This window comes from Elephas maximus, chromosome 10 (assembly GCF_024166365.1).
Source record: "Elephas maximus indicus isolate mEleMax1 chromosome 10, mEleMax1 primary haplotype, whole genome shotgun sequence".
NCBI lineage: Eukaryota > Metazoa > Chordata > Mammalia > Proboscidea > Elephantidae > Elephas > Elephas maximus.
The window spans coordinates 63,021,383-63,038,599 of record NC_064828.1 but is presented as its reverse complement, the minus strand read 5'-3'; the positions used below and the strand labels follow the sequence as shown (position 1 = coordinate 63,038,599).

General features: G+C 40.2%; 1 protein-coding gene across 7 annotated transcripts in view; it reads left to right on the top strand.

The window, feature by feature from the left end:
- NIN (ninein) overlaps window positions 1-17,217 on the top strand; it is a 118,070-nt gene that overhangs the window by 33,063 nt on the left and 67,790 nt on the right. For 4 of the 7 annotated variants that reach the window (XM_049897921.1, XM_049897919.1, XM_049897918.1 and 1 more), the window contains 3 exons: window positions 1,399-1,480; window positions 12,027-12,116; window positions 13,696-13,865. In XM_049897921.1, the coding sequence (XP_049753878.1) occupies window positions 1,399-1,480; window positions 12,027-12,116; window positions 13,696-13,865 (342 nt within the window). The remainder of the gene's footprint in view (window positions 1-1,398; window positions 1,481-12,026; window positions 12,117-13,695; window positions 13,866-17,217) is intronic. The other 3 variants (XM_049897920.1, XM_049897925.1, XM_049897924.1) reach the window with 1 other exon arrangement.

Here is a 17,217-nt window from a genome sequence, read left to right as displayed (position 1 = left end):
TCTGGACCTTGGGTTCCCTATTACCAGCTTTCCTGTCCCCTCTTGCCTTCTAGTCCTTGTCCCTGAGCTGGTGTGCCCCTTTAGTCTTGCTTTGTTTAATGGGCCTGTCTAATCTTTGGCTGAAGGGTAAACCTCAGGTGTGACTTCATTACTGAGCTAAAAGAGGGACCGAGGGCCATACTCTGGAATTTTCTCCAGTCTCTGTCAGGCCAGTAAATCTGGTCTTTTTTTGTGAGTTAGAATTTTGTTCTACATTTTTCTCCAGCTCTGTCCAGGACCCTCTATTGTGGTCTCTGTCAGAACAGTCAGTGGTGGTAGCTGGGCACCATCTAGTTGTGCTGGAATCAGTTATGACATGAATCTTAATGGTTATCTCTTCTTTGTTTGATTTGCGTGGAGAAGACATATGGTTTTTTTCCTTCCATTGGTTAAATAACTTATGAGGTTTGTTGCTTTTCCAAATTTAATTTAGAAGTGGTTTTTATCTGTCACCTATATTTAAACTTCTAGGAGTATTTTGTAATGACTTTCCAGGAGACTCATAACAGTGCAAATTTTACAAATTTATCAACTTTGTATTTAGATACTTTATCAGGCAGGGTTCTGTATAAATAGGTAACATTATCAAACTAGAATTAATGTGGAAAAAAAATATTATCTCCCCCTCCTGTCCCATGATGAGATCACATAAGTTTATAAAAAATACAGTTGGCCATTAAGAAAACCATTTTACCATTTAAACAAAAGTAATAATCTCATTCCTGATCAAGTATTTACTTAAATAAGACTCAGTCAAGGTAATTTTATTTTTAAGAATTCAGGAAAATGCTTCCCAAGGTTTTTTTATCGTGTTTGTTATTGAGTTTTGCTTGTTTATGGAACTGGGGTTTAAAGGGGTCTTGGGAGATAAATATTATATACCTGCCTCAGGCAAGACTATATTCAGTTCATCCTCAAACACTAGCTTGCTCCCTTCTAGAATATCTTAAGAGATGAAAGCATCCTTAATGCACTGTTCCAGTAGTTTATTTACTTGGGAAGTTTTCCCTAACAGCTAACCTCTTTCTCTTCAGGTCTTAGTCAGAAAAATAAAAGGAGCTAAGAGTTCAAAACATATATTTTTTTGAGTTTATAAAGAGAGTTTTGCTATATAATGTTTCCCCTCAGGGGTTGAATAAATATTGATATTTATATTAGTGTTTATAACACCAAAATGTCAAAAACAAATTACCTACCCATTTCCCCCTTCTGTACTGTTGAGAAAAAAAAAAAAAAAAGCAGGTTATGACTCATTTCAAAGCTGTTAGGATGTGAACAAATGGTTCTGGTACCTTGTAGATGGATTTGCATTCTTAAAGCTGTGGAAACTATTTTAAATTTATTTTTATTTATCTTTAGGTGCATTTTGACCAATTTAAAGAAGCGTTAATACTTATCTTGTCTAGAACGCTATCAAATGAAGAGCACTTTCAAGAACCAGGTAAGGGCACTAACTTTTCTTCTCTATATTCCCTTTAAAAGTTTTCTAGGGAAGAATTTGGCGACCTTGAAGCATGTCTATGAAAGATGCAGGGCATCTGTCTTCCATAGATTGAATAGTTTTTTTCAGTGACTCTTCGTTTGATTTTATCATAAAAGCCTTGCAGCTGTTGAACACTAAAATGAGACTTCCCTACTACAGCAGTGTATTATGGAGTAAATGACTGGATTGTTCCTAGGCAATATGGCAGATGATGTGGCAATAACTCATTCTTAGAACTAGTAGAGTGAAGCTGGGTGGTACTGCCTTCATCCTTATTTCCTGTAAATGATATTAGATTCAAGAACATCATGGAAAGGTGCAAGTTTTGAGGAAGTGCGTGAAAGAAGAACAATCTAGAGTTAATTTTATTTAGTTCTAGTGAGTCGATACCCCTCTGTTATAGACATTATCACATGATATTATAATTGCTTATCTGTCCCCTCTCACAAGTGGTTCCTTAAAGACCATATTGTTCATTTTTGTATTCCCAAGGCCTAGTCAGATGCTTAACACAGAGTAAGTATTCAATGAGTGTTATGAAATAAGACTTCAATGTTGTATTTTATTTATTTTTAAGGTACCATCAATTATAAGAGATTGTTATTTTATGTACTTCATTTTTAAAGTATAAAAATTGCCAATTTTAATGGTAAAATGCCATTGATTAGTAGGCACAGCCTAATTTCAGAGTGTTCACATCTGATGAGGGAAAAGTGTTTTAGAATAAATGAAATATGGTAAATATTTAAGGGGAAGTTTGAACCATGTGGAAATCTGTATTACAACATAGTCTGGTTTATCAGGTCAGTGGCTGTTGAGGGCTAGGGATATAAAGTGACACAGGGGAATTTTGGGCGTGTGAAATTGTTTTATATCTTTTTTTGGTGTGATTACATTGTAGTGTGAGTTTCTCCAACACATAAAATTGTGAACTAAAAGGGTAAAATTTACTTTGTGTAAATGATGGCTCAATAAGCTCGACTTTAAAAATGAGAACATCAAAAAATATAGTCCAGTTCTGAGACTGAGGAGAAATCATTTCCATATTGTCACTATAAGGAGTCATTCAATGTGACCTATTTAGATGAGGCACAGATGGGAACTCATTTCTTATCCTTACTCTTGATCTAATTCTTCATACTAGCTTATCAGATGCTCCAAATTTGTGTCTTATGTATGAACAGTGTATTTAGCAATATTTTGGATTCTCAATTGAGTCTCCCCCTTTTTGATAATGGCAGTTACTCCTAGCATGGGAAATTTTCACTCTGAGACTCTCCAGAGCTCTCTGGAAGCCCCCAGTGAGCCCTCGAAGGAGGTTATTGCATTCTCAACATTTTTTAGATTAGCAGTACAATTTTATTAGGTGACCACTGCCAGACATGGATTTTTGTTCTTATAGGTTCTTACATTTTATTGATATTTTTACTTTTTTAAGGTTGTCTCTCATCTGGATAATAATAATGAAAGATCTGGGAACCCTGAATAAAGCAGTGATGGCATTAGTACTGGCAGACATTTTAGTTAATATGAGCATAGGCCACACAGGCATAAATTCAGTGTTCTTCTGCATGCTGATAATGTGCTTTCATGCGGATTTGAAAACAGGCAGCCCTGCTGCCATTAGTCCACATGAGCCCTCTACTGCCCTTTCTTCAACCCCTTTACTGTCGCCTTCCAGAAAAATTGTCATCATAAATATACAGATTCTTGATGACTACAGATGTGAACAGTGCCCCCTAGAGTTGTGCAGGGTTGGGAGCTAAACAGTAGGATGTGACAGACAATGGCTGGCTAAGCTTATTAACAGCCAGAAAGCAAAAGTTTATAACTCCAGCTCCAGATCGTGGTTTCAGGGTTATGCGTGTGCCTCACTGCTGTGCAGGCAGGGACCACTACATGAACAAGTCTTCCAGAACAACATACAGAAGGGACTTGTCTAGCTTGGCCGTGTGCTCCATCGTTTGGGGGGGCTGCAGCAAATCTTTGTAACTGTGGTGCCCGAATCTGTGTAATGAAGCAGCAAAGGACTTATTATTGATGGCATTTCACCCAGCATTTATGTGGCTTCTCTAACGTTTGCCCTGGCAGCATAAAAGCTGGGACTGGGTTGAGCCTATGCCTGAAGAGAGCCTTATCTAACATATGGCTGGGAGTCAGCCCTTCCTCCCACATTCCCCGCTTTTTCTGTCTTTCACCCATCTCTCCGGGGCCTCTGCAGTTGTTCTTGGGATCATGCAATTCTTTCCACTCAAGCATTCCCTCACCCACTCTAAAATGTGACCCTGCCCCTGCTAGTTGTCTGGCTTGGCTGGCAAGAGACAGAAGCGGCAGGACTCAAATGCAATATATCAGAGGCCACTTGAGTTCACTCCTCTCTTACCCTTAATGAAAACAATTATTACTTAAACCATAGACCATAACATTTTGAAAAGTTTTATTGTGGTAAAATGTATATAGCAAAATTTAATAGTTTTTAAGCATATAAATTCTGTGACATTAATTACATTTACCAGGTTGTATAACTAAGACTATAGGGCTAGAAAGGACCCTGTCATTTTATTGATGAGCAAATTGAAGAACAAAGAGGGAAGTAGCTTCATTGAAGTCTCACAGATAGTGGCAGAAGAGGATACTAGCACAATATCATCAAGGGATGTGATTTAAAGAGGCATTAGTTTAAGGATGTGAGCCTTCAAATGGATGAGCTGGGGCACACCCTGTCCTTAGTCAGTACATGCTGACCAAAGGATTCTGACAAGTGGCCAGAGGCAGCAAGAAGGAGCAAGAGCGGGTTTCACCTGATCGTTAGGACAGGGAAACCTGTGTCCATATCCTCAATGCTATTTGGCTGCTCAGTACTTAATTCATCTTCTACCATAAGAGGCTGGGACTGTGGTATTTTTGTCTTGACTTTTGAAGTAAATGGACCTGGTAGACTTTGAGAGGAACCCCATTAACCTGTTGCCATCGAGTTGATTCCAACTCATAGTGACTCAATAGGATAGAGTAGAAGTGCCCCACAGGGTTTCCAAGGCTGTAATCTTTATGGAAGCAGACTGCCACATTTTTCTCCTGTGGAGTAGATTCGGATCGCTGACCTTTTGGTTAGCAGCCGAGTGCTTAACCACTACACCACCAGGTCTCCTTTTTGAGAGAAAAGCTTACCCTTAAACTATGGAAGGAGACTGACAAATTAGAAGAACAGCAGTGCACAGCATTAGAACTGAGTGGGTCGTGCACTGATATTTCATAACACTTAAGATTTTAATAAGTTAAATACATCAGATGCTGTAATATAGAAAAGCCAGCTTGATAGGGTGGAAAGACCCTTGAGCCAGGAGTCAGGGAACCTGAGTTCTAATCCTGGCTCTGCCTCTCTAAATGGGTGACCTTGTGATTCTAAGACTCTCAGGAGAGTTTTCCCCCTAAAAAGAAAACAATAATATAAAAAATGCTGAAATTTAGAAAAGGACATAACCACTGTGATCTTTGGTCACCTCATACATAAAAGTAGTTGTACTGGAAGACATTTAAAATCTCTCTAAGCTCCAAAATTTGATTATTTGTCTCCTGATATCTGAATGACAAGTGGCCAGAGGACCTGTCATTGTCCGGTGACAGTTAATGACATTATCCAAATCCACCAAAAAAGCTAGCTTTGTGTTTCTGGAAGATTTTATCTTCATAAATTGACTCTATAAAATCTTGCTTCCTAAGGACAAATACTCACTATATTTCATATTTTCATACTTCTCTAATAAAAAGGCACTTATGTATGAATAACACAAAGCTCTAATGGAATTTGAGAGGCGATGGAATTAAATGAATTATTTCCATAGTCTTGGGCTCTACCTTTTATAACTTCTCTGGGGTAAAATTTTATTTTTTTAAGATTGGGGGTATGGACGTGATTATTTGCAGCATCCTTTTTAAATCTTGTATTTATGATTCTAAGACTCTCAGGAGAGTTTTCCCCCTAAAAAGAAAACAATAATATAAAAAATGCTGAAATTTAGAAAAGGACAGAAAAATGGATTGAGGGTAGAAGGAGTCCCTTATAAATTCCAAACTGATTAGCATTGTCAGTGGCATCCTGCCCTTACATCTACAATGTAATTTTTAAATGATTTTCCTGGAATAGGAGAAAGATAACAACTTTATTATTATTTATTCAGTTCGCTGTGGCTTTGGATGATAGGAATTTGTAATGGAAATGCTGGCACAGGCCCTGAGCTGCATGGCATCTGGATCTGCTCTCCAGAGATTTTGTCCTCGTTTGATGCATCTTGCATTAGATTTCTGTTCTGTAGATGTTAGCATAATGCAGGAGGCCCTTTCTTTCCCTGGTGTGGTTCACATGAAATGTCTCTCCTTTGTTTATCGGTGAGGGAAAGCACAGGCTTGGAAAGAAAAGCCACTTCATTAAAGAGCTAGGACTAGGCATAGTTTCAGTGCAGGTGATTTTTTTTTTTTTTTTTGGTAATTTTTGGTAACAGACCTTCTTGTTTCCAGGAACTGCCCTAACTTTCTTTTCCTTATATTTTGGAAAAAAATAAATATAATATATCCTTTCACTCATTTAGCGAATGTGCATTGAAGCAAGTCCTATGGCCAGGCCTCGGGCTACATCTTGACTTGCAGTGATTGAAGATTTGTGTTTGAAACTTAAGTTCAGAGGCCTTGAACCAGGTGCTGAAGTCTGGATGAGGGCCCAGTTTTTAGGAAGTATTATACACAGAGTTCCTGGGTGGTGCAAATGGTTAACACGTTTAGCTGCAAACCAAAAGGTTGGCAGTTTGAGTCTACCCAAAGGCACCTTGGAAGAAAGGCCTGGTGATCTACTTCCCAAAACTCAGCCATTGAAAATCCTATGGAGCATTAACAGTGATAGAAATATCGCATTGATTATGAGTAAAGTTGCACAGCTGATGATTGTAATTGCTGTCTATAAATTTTACACCTGTAAAAAGTTGAACTGGCAAAAGTTGTGTGATAGATATATTTACCAAAAAAAAAAAAAAAAAGAGTAGCTGCTGAGTCTGCTTATGTACAACCAGAAGCCTCATGGAATTTGGCTTCTTGGTTTCGAGGCTTAGGGTTATGGGACATCCCAGTTAATTGGCCTCATAACATGTTTAGTGCTTCTGTTCTACCTCCTAGTGTGTTGTGTAGTGTCTGGGGTCTTAAACGTTTGCAAGTGGTCATCCCAGGCACAGTAATTGGTCTCTATTTGCCTGGAGCAACAGAGGAAGAAGGAGAGTCCAGAATAGGAGGAGGAAATGGAATGCGTGGCTCATTGCCTCCATGAACAACTGCTTCTTTTGCCATGAGACCAGAAGAACTGGATGGTGCCTGGCTACTATTACCGAACATCTTGATCAAAGATTCTGTAGGAGAATCTTGATCAAAAGGGGGAAAGTGCAGAATAGAATTTCAAATTCTAATGGACTCCAGACTTCCTAGAGCAATGAAGGTTGGATGAACCCTTGAAACTCTTGCCCTGAGGTAGTCTTTAAAACTTAAACCAAAAATATCCCATGAAATCTTCTTAAAACCAAACAGTTGTTTAGCTTAACTAGTAAAAAAAAAAGCTCTGCCTTGAGCATTATACTCTTTTGAGAACTATCTATGTGGGATCAAATTGACAACAGCATCTTGAAAGATTAGATAGGAACCTTAAAGGGTAGTGAATTTATGTCATTAGGGAAAGAACAACTCAGAAAAGGAGGGTGAGAATGGTTGCACAACTCGAAGAATATAATCATTGTCACTAAATGATATATAACACCAAACAGTTGCATTGGTGTGTGTTTTGCTGTGTAACAACAACAAAATAAATAAAATAATTAAAAAGAAAACCCTATGGAACACAGTTCTATTCTGACACACATGGGGTCGCTATGAGTTGGGATTGACTCCATGGCAACTGATAATGCACAGATGACCCAAGAGGCTTGTTTTGTTTTCCTCTCAGTTGAGTAAGGTAAGAACTTAGTCCCCTATTCCCTTGGTATCTATAAGATGCTAACAGTGAGGACCAGAAATTTTCTGCAAAAATTAAAACAAAACAAAACCACTAACCACCAATAACAACAAAAGAGGGTGTGAGGAGGTGTTTATAAAGTCATGGGGAATTGGAAAAACTCATACCCCACTGGTGGTCATGTAAAATGACAGAACATTTCTAGAATTAAATAGGTTTGAAAAACTGTAAAAATCCCTTTGCCCAACCAATGCCGATCTCAGATTTTATGCTACAAATAATTACAAGTGTGCACAATGATGTGTGTATAAGTCATTTAAAATAGTGAAAAAAAATTATATACAGCAAGCGTAAATATTTGACGGTATATTGGTTTTGCAAATTGTGATGTATCTGTGCAAAGACTAAGGAGCTATTAAATTGTGCTACAGAAGAAAAGACTGGCACAAAGCCAATCTTTAAAAAAATTATATGTGGAAAAAATACTGGGGTTATTTAAAATTAAATAGGGCTGATGAGAATTTTGATAATGAAAATGTTCACTTGGGAATTGTGCAGACATTTTAAGTTTATTTCAACTCCAGTGGGTGTATAAGGTTTCCAAACAAGTGACATGAAGATGATAGTTTTCTGCAGGACGTCTTGGAGAATCGGTATGCCCTTCACGTGAGCTCATTGAAGGGAAAGGAGACTAGCAAGGAAGAGAAAATTGGGGCAAAAATGAGATCAGAGCAATTCCAGTTCCTGAAATGACAGCCTGGCTAATGTCATTTTGTCAGACAAATCAGCCCTGGAGGCTGTCACACCATCTTGGGCACCTTGGAGAGGAGTGTTAACCTTCCCCTCAAGGCCTCCCTCTGAGTCAAAGCTAATCAGGAGCCACCCCATTACCTTTGTGTCCAGAAGCCCCTGTGTTCCACAAGGAGCATCATTCAGGGACTGGTGAGAACTGGTGTGAAGATTGCGCCTAAAATTCTGTCACTGGATGATGTCAGAGGAGAACTTGGAAGCCCAAATTGAACACCTGGATCTTGTGGGGAGATTCCAGGAGAGAGGAGTCATTGCAGAGCTTGGCGCTAGTGGCCCCTGGAAGCAGCTGCCTTGTAAAGGGCTGTGTGCATACTGAAGCATGGGATGATGAGGCTGCTTGCCCATGATCTCCTGTGGAGGCAGGGAGCACACTGGGAAGGAAGAGGAATAGAGGATAATGGCAGAAGGCTTTCCTCTGATGTCTTTTTTATGTTGTTCATTCTCTTTTGGCCTCTCTTCTCCTTTTCCCCTTTCTGTACCCTCCTTTCACCCTACCCCTGGCCTCTTTCCACATACACCCTCACCAATGTCCTCTGTTCCCTCAGTGGTCTCCCCCTCCACTCTTCTCCACTTCTTGGCCCCCCATCTGTCTCTTTTGCCCTCCTCCATGACGTCAACCTCTCTCCTCTCCCTCCATAGCCTCTGAGTGTCTGCCCATCTCTTTCTCATGGTCTCAATCCATTTCTTCTCAGCTTGTCTGTCTCGTCTCATCTCTTTCTTTCTCTGTCTCACTCGGTTTCTCTGTCTCATTCTCTAGTCTCTGTCGGTCTCTATGTTTGTCTTTCTTGGTCTCAACTGTGTCTTCCCTTTTGATTCTTTCTCTCCATTTTTCTCTTATTTAGAATGAGGCATGACTTTGCACCATAACTGGAATTTCTCCGTGTGTAGTGGTGCATTCTGAATGAGCAAGGAGGTGGGGATGTCCAGTGGAGCTGGGGGCATGCTCATTGGCTGCATGACTGCCTGTTCTCAAGAAAGTTTCCTGGGGGTGCTTGTCTTGGGTTTTGCATATACATCATTTTTAACCCCTTTCTATTTTCAGATGGATTTCAGAAACTGTGAACTTGGCAGAAATGTATAAATGGCCTCAGACAGGTGTCACCTGTGTGCTGCAGTCCTTTGGAGGGTGGTGGTATCTCTGGGAATGGTTTACCAGCCTAGTTAAGTGGGTCAGGAGGGGAGTAGAAAACCAGGGTCTGTATGAGCAATTCTAAAATAAGGGTATTCTCACCCTGAGGACAGGATTTTATTCTTCATTTTTGGAAGTGTCCTCAGGTCATTTTGGGTACCGGAAGTGTGAATCAATAAATGACAAACTGTCTATCTTCTCCTCAACAGGTACAACATAATGTTTGCCTATGGCAGGTGTTTGATAATGTTTAATAAATATGAGTTAAAGGGCATCTTTGAAAATCTCCTTTACCTTCCTGTGTATGTGATGTGGATGCCACTTCACTCCAGATCCTAAGTTTGTGATTTTTGCAAAGAAAGCATTTGACTGAATAACAGTATTTAGGCTTCTGGGTAGCTATCTCAGCCTCCTCCTGATTCCTCATTGCTTGGTCTTTGGCTGTCCATGCGGAGGGTTTAGGAGAGCTGAGAGTTGCAAGTTGTGATCTGCATCACACAGTGGCTGGTGGTTAGTTTTAAGAGAGAGTAAAACATGCCCTGTGCTGCTTGGTCTATAGTTGGGGAAGCTGTGTTTCCACTGCTTTTGGGAAGAGAGCTAAATGGGAGAGGTATGGCGTAGGTGGCTATTTTTCCATCCAGTTTGGTCTTTTCAAGTGACTGTTCTGCCTGACATTGCTTTTCAGTTTTCTTTTTAAGTGAAACCTTCCTGTTAAAAGTCATACATATGCATGGTAGTTCATCCTGATTCTGGTACATTATCACAGCTCTGGATTGTCTTTTCTTGGGACAGATGAGAGGTAAAGAATGTGGTATCTGAGCATCCAGGCTTAGCTTAATTGCTAGGGAAGGAAGGAATAGCATGCTTCTTTCCTCTTGTGAATGTCCTGATCACAGACTTTTTTCTTTTTGGTCCACCTGCTGTGTAATTGTCTGTTAGTTGCTTCCACATTACTCTAGCAGTCTTAGGGGGATTGAATGAAGGTTTCTCTATTGTCCCCTACTCAAGCCAAGTGTTTGGTTTGTGGAATAAAGCATTAGACCATCTACACTTGGTCAGGTAGAGCTGCCTCACAGCCACGTTGCAGTAATTGGTGTTTTCGTAATAAGCTCTCTAGGGATGGTGTCTGAGACTCCTCTAGGCAGGCTGGACTCATCTGCTTTCCTTCAAAGCCCCCACCCCCTTTTTTTTTTCTGTAGCGGTGCCAAATACAAGAAATGGAAAATGCGAAAGAAGGGAAAATAACTTGGAAGTTTGACAATCCAGGTAGAATCATAAATATGCTTTCAAGGAAAGAAGACACCTAAAGCAAGGCAGTTCTTTATTTATTGTTTCACTGGCATTTCACTACCTCCTTGGAGCTCATGATTGAAGCAGTTAACTTAGGCGTATATTAAAGGCAGCTGTGTGATGTAATCAATGTTATTTCTAAATAAACCAGGTAACCTCATATTATCTGACGTGGGTAAAATTGCTCCAGGATGAAACCCTAAAATATGCAAGGTACATCTGGGTGTGCTCATAAGATAAATAAGCTTTGCCTCAGGGCCTGCATTTTTGCAACTCTTCCAGCGGACATGGTAAGAACGATGTTAGGCATTCTTTAATTTGGGTGTACAAGATCATCTTTAAATCCCCAGTGTTGTCTCTCCCTTTTGATAGGCTGCTGCTGCTATTGTCTTCTAAAGCCCTGACTGAGCTTGATAATGGGAATGATAGAATTTTCACATGCTTAACAGAAACAGTGGTTGTTGACCACAAATGTCCTCTCTGGATCTTTGTACCTTTGCTGTGTTTCTTCCCCTCTTATCATTTAGGCGAATGCTTTTAATAGGGGAAGGATGTGTAAGTGTGTAAGTCTAAGAGCTGACTATTTATTAATGGTGTGATTAGCCTAATTCCCTTTTGGTCACGTAGGTAGTTTGGAAAATTCAGTGATGAGGAAAGCTTAATACCCTGTGCTTCCTTTGTATCCTAATATCTTTATCCCAGAAAGATTTAACAGTTTAATAGATTTCTCTAGAAATTAACTTTGTGATGTATGTACATTCTATGAAAGATATTTGCTCAAAATTGTTTATTACAAACATATCAAAAAAAGTTCCCAGCAATGCAAAAATAAATCAAGTAAATAAACCAAAAATCCACAGTGTCCCTAATGGTTCTCAATCTGTTACCTTCTTGTTGCTTAGACAAAGCACTGTTTCAAATCCATCACTCCTCCATATATACTATGTGGTGTATTTAGTGGTAAAAAACTAGGTAACCATTTTGTTCACAGGTGGGCTTTGGATTAAATCACAATGAATTTTTTTAAGAGAGGCGCTTTTCATATACTACTTTTTCTCCTCTGAGAAAGTACAGCCTACGTTATGAGTTCCTTTGCCGTGGCCACCCCAGGCCATGATTCTGTTCTCATGCTATGAAAACCCATGGGCCATTTTTGGAGTTTATAACTTTTGCTTTCGGTCTTTTCTGAGCTCTCTTAGTCACTGATGGTGTATCTTGTTGTCTGCCATTAAAACATAAGAATATGTAATAAATTAAGGATGGTTCTGCATTGCCTCTTATCTGACTAGCATCTGTGGGTGTCAGCTGCCAGCAAGGAGCTCGGGTGTCTGGGCCGCTCCTGACTACTCACAAGCTGACACACTCTCTTCTGATAAAAGGTACCTTCAAATATGCATGCAATTTTCAATATAAATTTTGAATGCTCAAGCACTTCCCATAAGAGAATCACTCAACCTAATAAAATGACTTGGCTGGGACTTCTAAAAGGCTGCATATAAATATCGCTAGAAATTATATAGCTAGCATAAATACTTCACTCTGAGCTTTGCAGAGCATTTCAGAATGCTTCTGATCACATCTGTGAATATAGTGAAACCTGAGCTCGTACCAGAGGAAGGAAGGGCATTTGGGGGAAGGGATGGTTAGTCAAACAGGGTCACCAGTCCTCCCAGGGAAACTGTAAAGTATTGGCTAACCTCTGCCATGGTTTCAGTGGTGAAAAAGGAAGGGCTTTGTTCCTTTAGTTCTTAACTAGTCAGCCACCCTCATTTTGATGATATGTGTACGTACCTCATCTAAAAATCTACATGTTTGAGTTCAGACATATCTTGTTAAGATTGTTATGTTCAAACAGAACACACATTGCTTTCTCCAAAGAGACAGTATGTCTGTGTGGACAATAAGACAACCAAAATGAAAGCATTGTCAGTCTTTTGTATTTTAATGGAATTTTTTTTTCTCCCTAACACTGCTCAAGATGTTAAAACATCTCTAAGAAGACATTTGAATAGAGTGAAGTATTTATTTTATTGCTTTAAAGCTATCCATTGTAGAGAAGGGTTAGTCTGTAGTTTGGTGGTGGTGGCGGTGGTGGCGGTGGTGGCGGTGGTGGTGGCGGTGAATGTTGACCCTGAGACATGTTATGTTAAAAAGCTGATGTCCTTTAAGGTCAAGAGATGACTTTTCCCTTCTGCACCCTCCTTTTTATTTTGTACAATATTGAAGCTCATGAAGAGAAAAACAAAACACCGTAATGCACCGTTTTTCTTAATGTTGTTTCTTATTTGCTATTTTATTCTCCAGCTTTTAATTTTATAATGAGATCTTAATGCCAGGTTTCATATAAGGGACTAGCTGTCATTAACTGATTAGAATCCACTGTGTTGGTTTCTTTGCTCTGTCATCCTGCTTGTCTGGTAGATCAGAAAGCAGGATGGTTTACAAAGGAGTCATTCAGGTAAGAGAAGGGTGGGTTTCAGACTAATTGGTGTGGATACTCACTTTACAGTGCTGATATGGTGTTTGTTTTATCATCATTTTCCAAGACTTCCTCCAAGATGTCTCTTTGTTAGTATGATCTCAATATTTCTCTCTCCTTTTCCCTTTCTTCCCCTTCCCTTCCTCCCCCTGCCCTGCACAAAACACCAGCCTAATAAACATAAGAGAAAATATGGCCTCTCCTGATCTTAAATCTGCACTTTTTAAATCAGATCCCTCGCTGCCGCCATTGCATCTTTTCCATTCCGTACAGATACATACTCCAGGTGCAGTAAATCATTCAGAATTAGCAGCTCTGCTCTGTATCTGACCTAATGGCTCCTATACGCCCACTTCCACAGACTGACAAATGGTGGTGGTTTATTTTGGGGCAGGTATAAAAGGCTGTGTCTGCAGCTGTATCAGCTAAGAACTGAGATTGCCATGTAATGTGGCCCCGACTCTTGTCTCCTTGCCCAGACTGCTCACCAGAAGCTCAGCCCAAATATGTTAGAGGTGGGAAGCGTTATGGACGAAGGTCCCTACCTGAGTTTCAGGAATCCGTGGAGGAGTTTGCAGAGGTGACAGTGATTGAGCCACTAAATGAAGAAGCACGGCCTTCACACATCACAGCCAGCGACTGCAATGAGGTAAGAAATTGGACAGGCACGTTCATCTTATCACAAGTGTGGATATCCATGTCATTGTGGTACAGACACAGGACAACTGAGGGGTTTATGGAATGAGATGGACCAATCACGTGTTAATGTTACTTGCCTTTTGGACATGTATGGCTAATCTTTTTATTTGAATGTTTTCACCTCTGTATCAGTTTTTGGAGATCTGATATTTCTGTGTATGCTTTATGTTTATATGTTTTGAATTCAGTATTTTCATGATACCCAGGGTCTGCTACTTCTGGCTCTTTTTGGGAATGTCTCTGTCCTCCATGACACTGTTGTTTTTAGTTATGTAAAATGCTAACCAACTACCCTCTTCCCCACACACTACAGAACAGTGTCCATGCCAGGTAAGAAATGAAAACATTTTTTAGGGCATTTTGAGAGCCTGCATCTTGTCTTTTGTGGTGGGACAAAGCAGCTGTAAAGTTTGGTTAGCTCCTGAAGATACTGAGCAAGGGCATTTTCACAGTGCGAGACAGTTGCTATGCTTCTTCCAGGTTCTGTCACGTCAGGCACGTCTTGTTCTCCCGTATTCAGAGATTCTCCTGTCTCCCTCGTCTTCCTTCCTTTCATTTCGTACACTGCCATAATCTACCAGTAAAGAAGAGGCAGTAACATTTTCTTTATTCTCTCCTTACAGCTCATTTAGTAGCATCCCATTTTTAGAACACGATTGAAAGTGCCATACTGAGCAAGCTGTAAATATTTCTTGCAAATTCCATCTCAGACTGTGGCTGAAAATATTTCAGATACTTTTAATATCAACTCGAAAAGAGACAGAGCACCTCAACTTTCTTATAGTTGTCTTAGATTGTAGGTTGATCAGAGTGTGTGTATGTGAGAGAGCGAGTGAGAAAGAGAGAGGAGAGGTTGCTGCCAAACTTTCATATTCAGCTTATTAAAACCTATGGGAAGTTGGGAGCCCTGGTGGTGCAGTGGTTAAGACCTCATCTGCTAACCAAAAGGTCAGCAGTTCAAATCCACCAACTGCTCCTTGAAAACTCTATGGACCAGTTCTTCTCTGTCCTGTAGGGTTGGAATCAACTCAACAGCAATGGGTTTGGTTTCAGTGGGGTATAGGACACTTACTCCCAGTAATGTCCCCAGTAATCAGACATCTAGCATCCTCAACTTTCCATAATAGCCACAAACCTGGAGATAACTGGAAATATCACAAGTATTGAGCATAAATGACACTGGCAGTAAGTACTGAAAATTAGAAGAACATGACTGGTCTGTCAGTCAGAATGAGTTTGGACTATTCTTTTAAACAAGTGATACCTGTCCTCACACCAGAGGAGAGGAAAGGAACAGTGGCGGATATGTGAGCGAGAAGAGAGGAAGAAAAAAAGCCACTGCAGGAGAGCAGAAATGGAAACCACAAAGGCAGTATGATATCAGGGTAGGTGGGAAGTGACTGCAGGAAACAGAAACACCCATGACAAGCAAGAAGGAAAATGCTGCTTACAACATCACACACCTCAGACTGTCAGTCTGGGGCAGAGGCTGCTTCTCCATCGTGGGTGCAGTCCATTTCAGTGATCCCTCACTTTTTTTGGGTCCCTTGGAGAATTTAGATAGAGACATTTCCCCCTGAAAATCACATACGCTCACATGCACAGAAATTTTACATGTAAGAGTTTAAGGAGGCAAGCAATTTGCATACTTCAGCTAGTGCAGTGTTCGTAATATTTGTCCCCCTGTAGGGCAGGCTATCATTTTCTTACACAACGTCTGTTTCATAACCCTGGGTGGTGTGTGGTACATCTGAGACACTTGTCTATGAAAAATGGTTAAGATACATTTCAGCACTTTAGTGGGTAAGCTTTTGTTATCTGGAAAACACTTTTTAATCTAATATTTCATTTCCCCAACCATTTTCAATACTTGAGGCATTATTTGGTGATAAGAAATTAAATGATTACTTATTTTTTGATACTATAGTTTCTAGTCATTACCTGAGAATACCCAGAAAGTTCTTGGACAGAGCTGACTTTATTGCTGGCAACATATTTCTCCTATCCTTGTTCTTATCCTTGTTCTTGCCTCTTCTCAGTAAGACTTACTGTTTAAGAGGTGAGACTTTGGCTTCATGTATAAATAAAGGTAACACTTGAGACCTGAGTGTAGACAAAGTCTTGCTGTCATATGTCTTATTAAAAGGATACATTGGGATAACCATTTCACCCCTGTTGTACCACAGCTTCCCAGGAATCTCTAGATATGACCTCTTGATGCTATGTACAGAAGACTGAGTATTCAACGACTCACCATCAAAGAGCTGCAGATAGAGGCCTGGAGAGGGTAATCTCTCTCCATTTGTGTTCTCCTGAGGACTCCTACTGACTCGACTTTGATAGTCTGCTATGCCCCACACCAGAAAGCCTATAAGAATACCAGACAACTCTTTTTTACTCTGTTTACATCGCCAAGCCTCATCCAACTGCCTTCTTACCTAAAAACAAAATGTTTTGTAAGCTCAGTCGAGCCTGTCAGTTTTTTAATTGATTCACCTTTTTATAAGATTAATAACTTCTTATTTGATGTTTTTGATGTTCCTATTGGCAGTAAGAAGGGCAAATCCCACCTTTGTGCAGTAACCATGTCATAGGTGACGCTTGCTGCCTTTACCGATGGATATAGCCCGGCGGTACAGGTTTATCAACATGTATGCTATTGTGTCAAGATAGCATTCCTGTTTCCTTGCCAGTTTCCATAGTAGCTTCGGCAGTTTAAGGCGCTCAGTTGGCAAACAGCAGTTCATGTGCTGGGCAGGATGGGCTCACTCTAGAAATTTCTGTCCCTTCTACAGAAGTGGCTAGATCTCCTGGGGTGCCACATAATCAGCCCCATTCTAGAGTAGAGGAGTGCAGTGTGGACCCCAACTGGGCAGTATGGGAAGGAAAAAATATGCAATGACTGTGGTGTTTGTTTATTCTTAATGGTATAAGGCATTCAGAATCTGTCAGGAATTCTTTATCGTGCTGTTGGTTTCTTTTTTGTTCTTTTCTCCTCTGCTTTGGTTGCCTTAGGCCCTTTTGTTTCCTGCCCTTGGGTGTTGATAATTTATTCCTTGGGTGTGTTGTTTGTTGTTGGTGGCTCACAGTTCACCTCAGTGCCACCAGACAAGACTAAAGGAAGCAGCAAGGCCAGGTCTCCCCTGATGTGAATATTTTCTAAGGAATTGTCAGATGTGGAGCTGGAGGCAGGCCTTCTTAGTTTTAATTGTAGGTTTTCCTTTGACTCCCGCATTCTGGTTTAGGGGAAGGTTGGATTCTTATCTTTCCGTTGGACAGCGGTTTCTCCTCCTCACCAACAT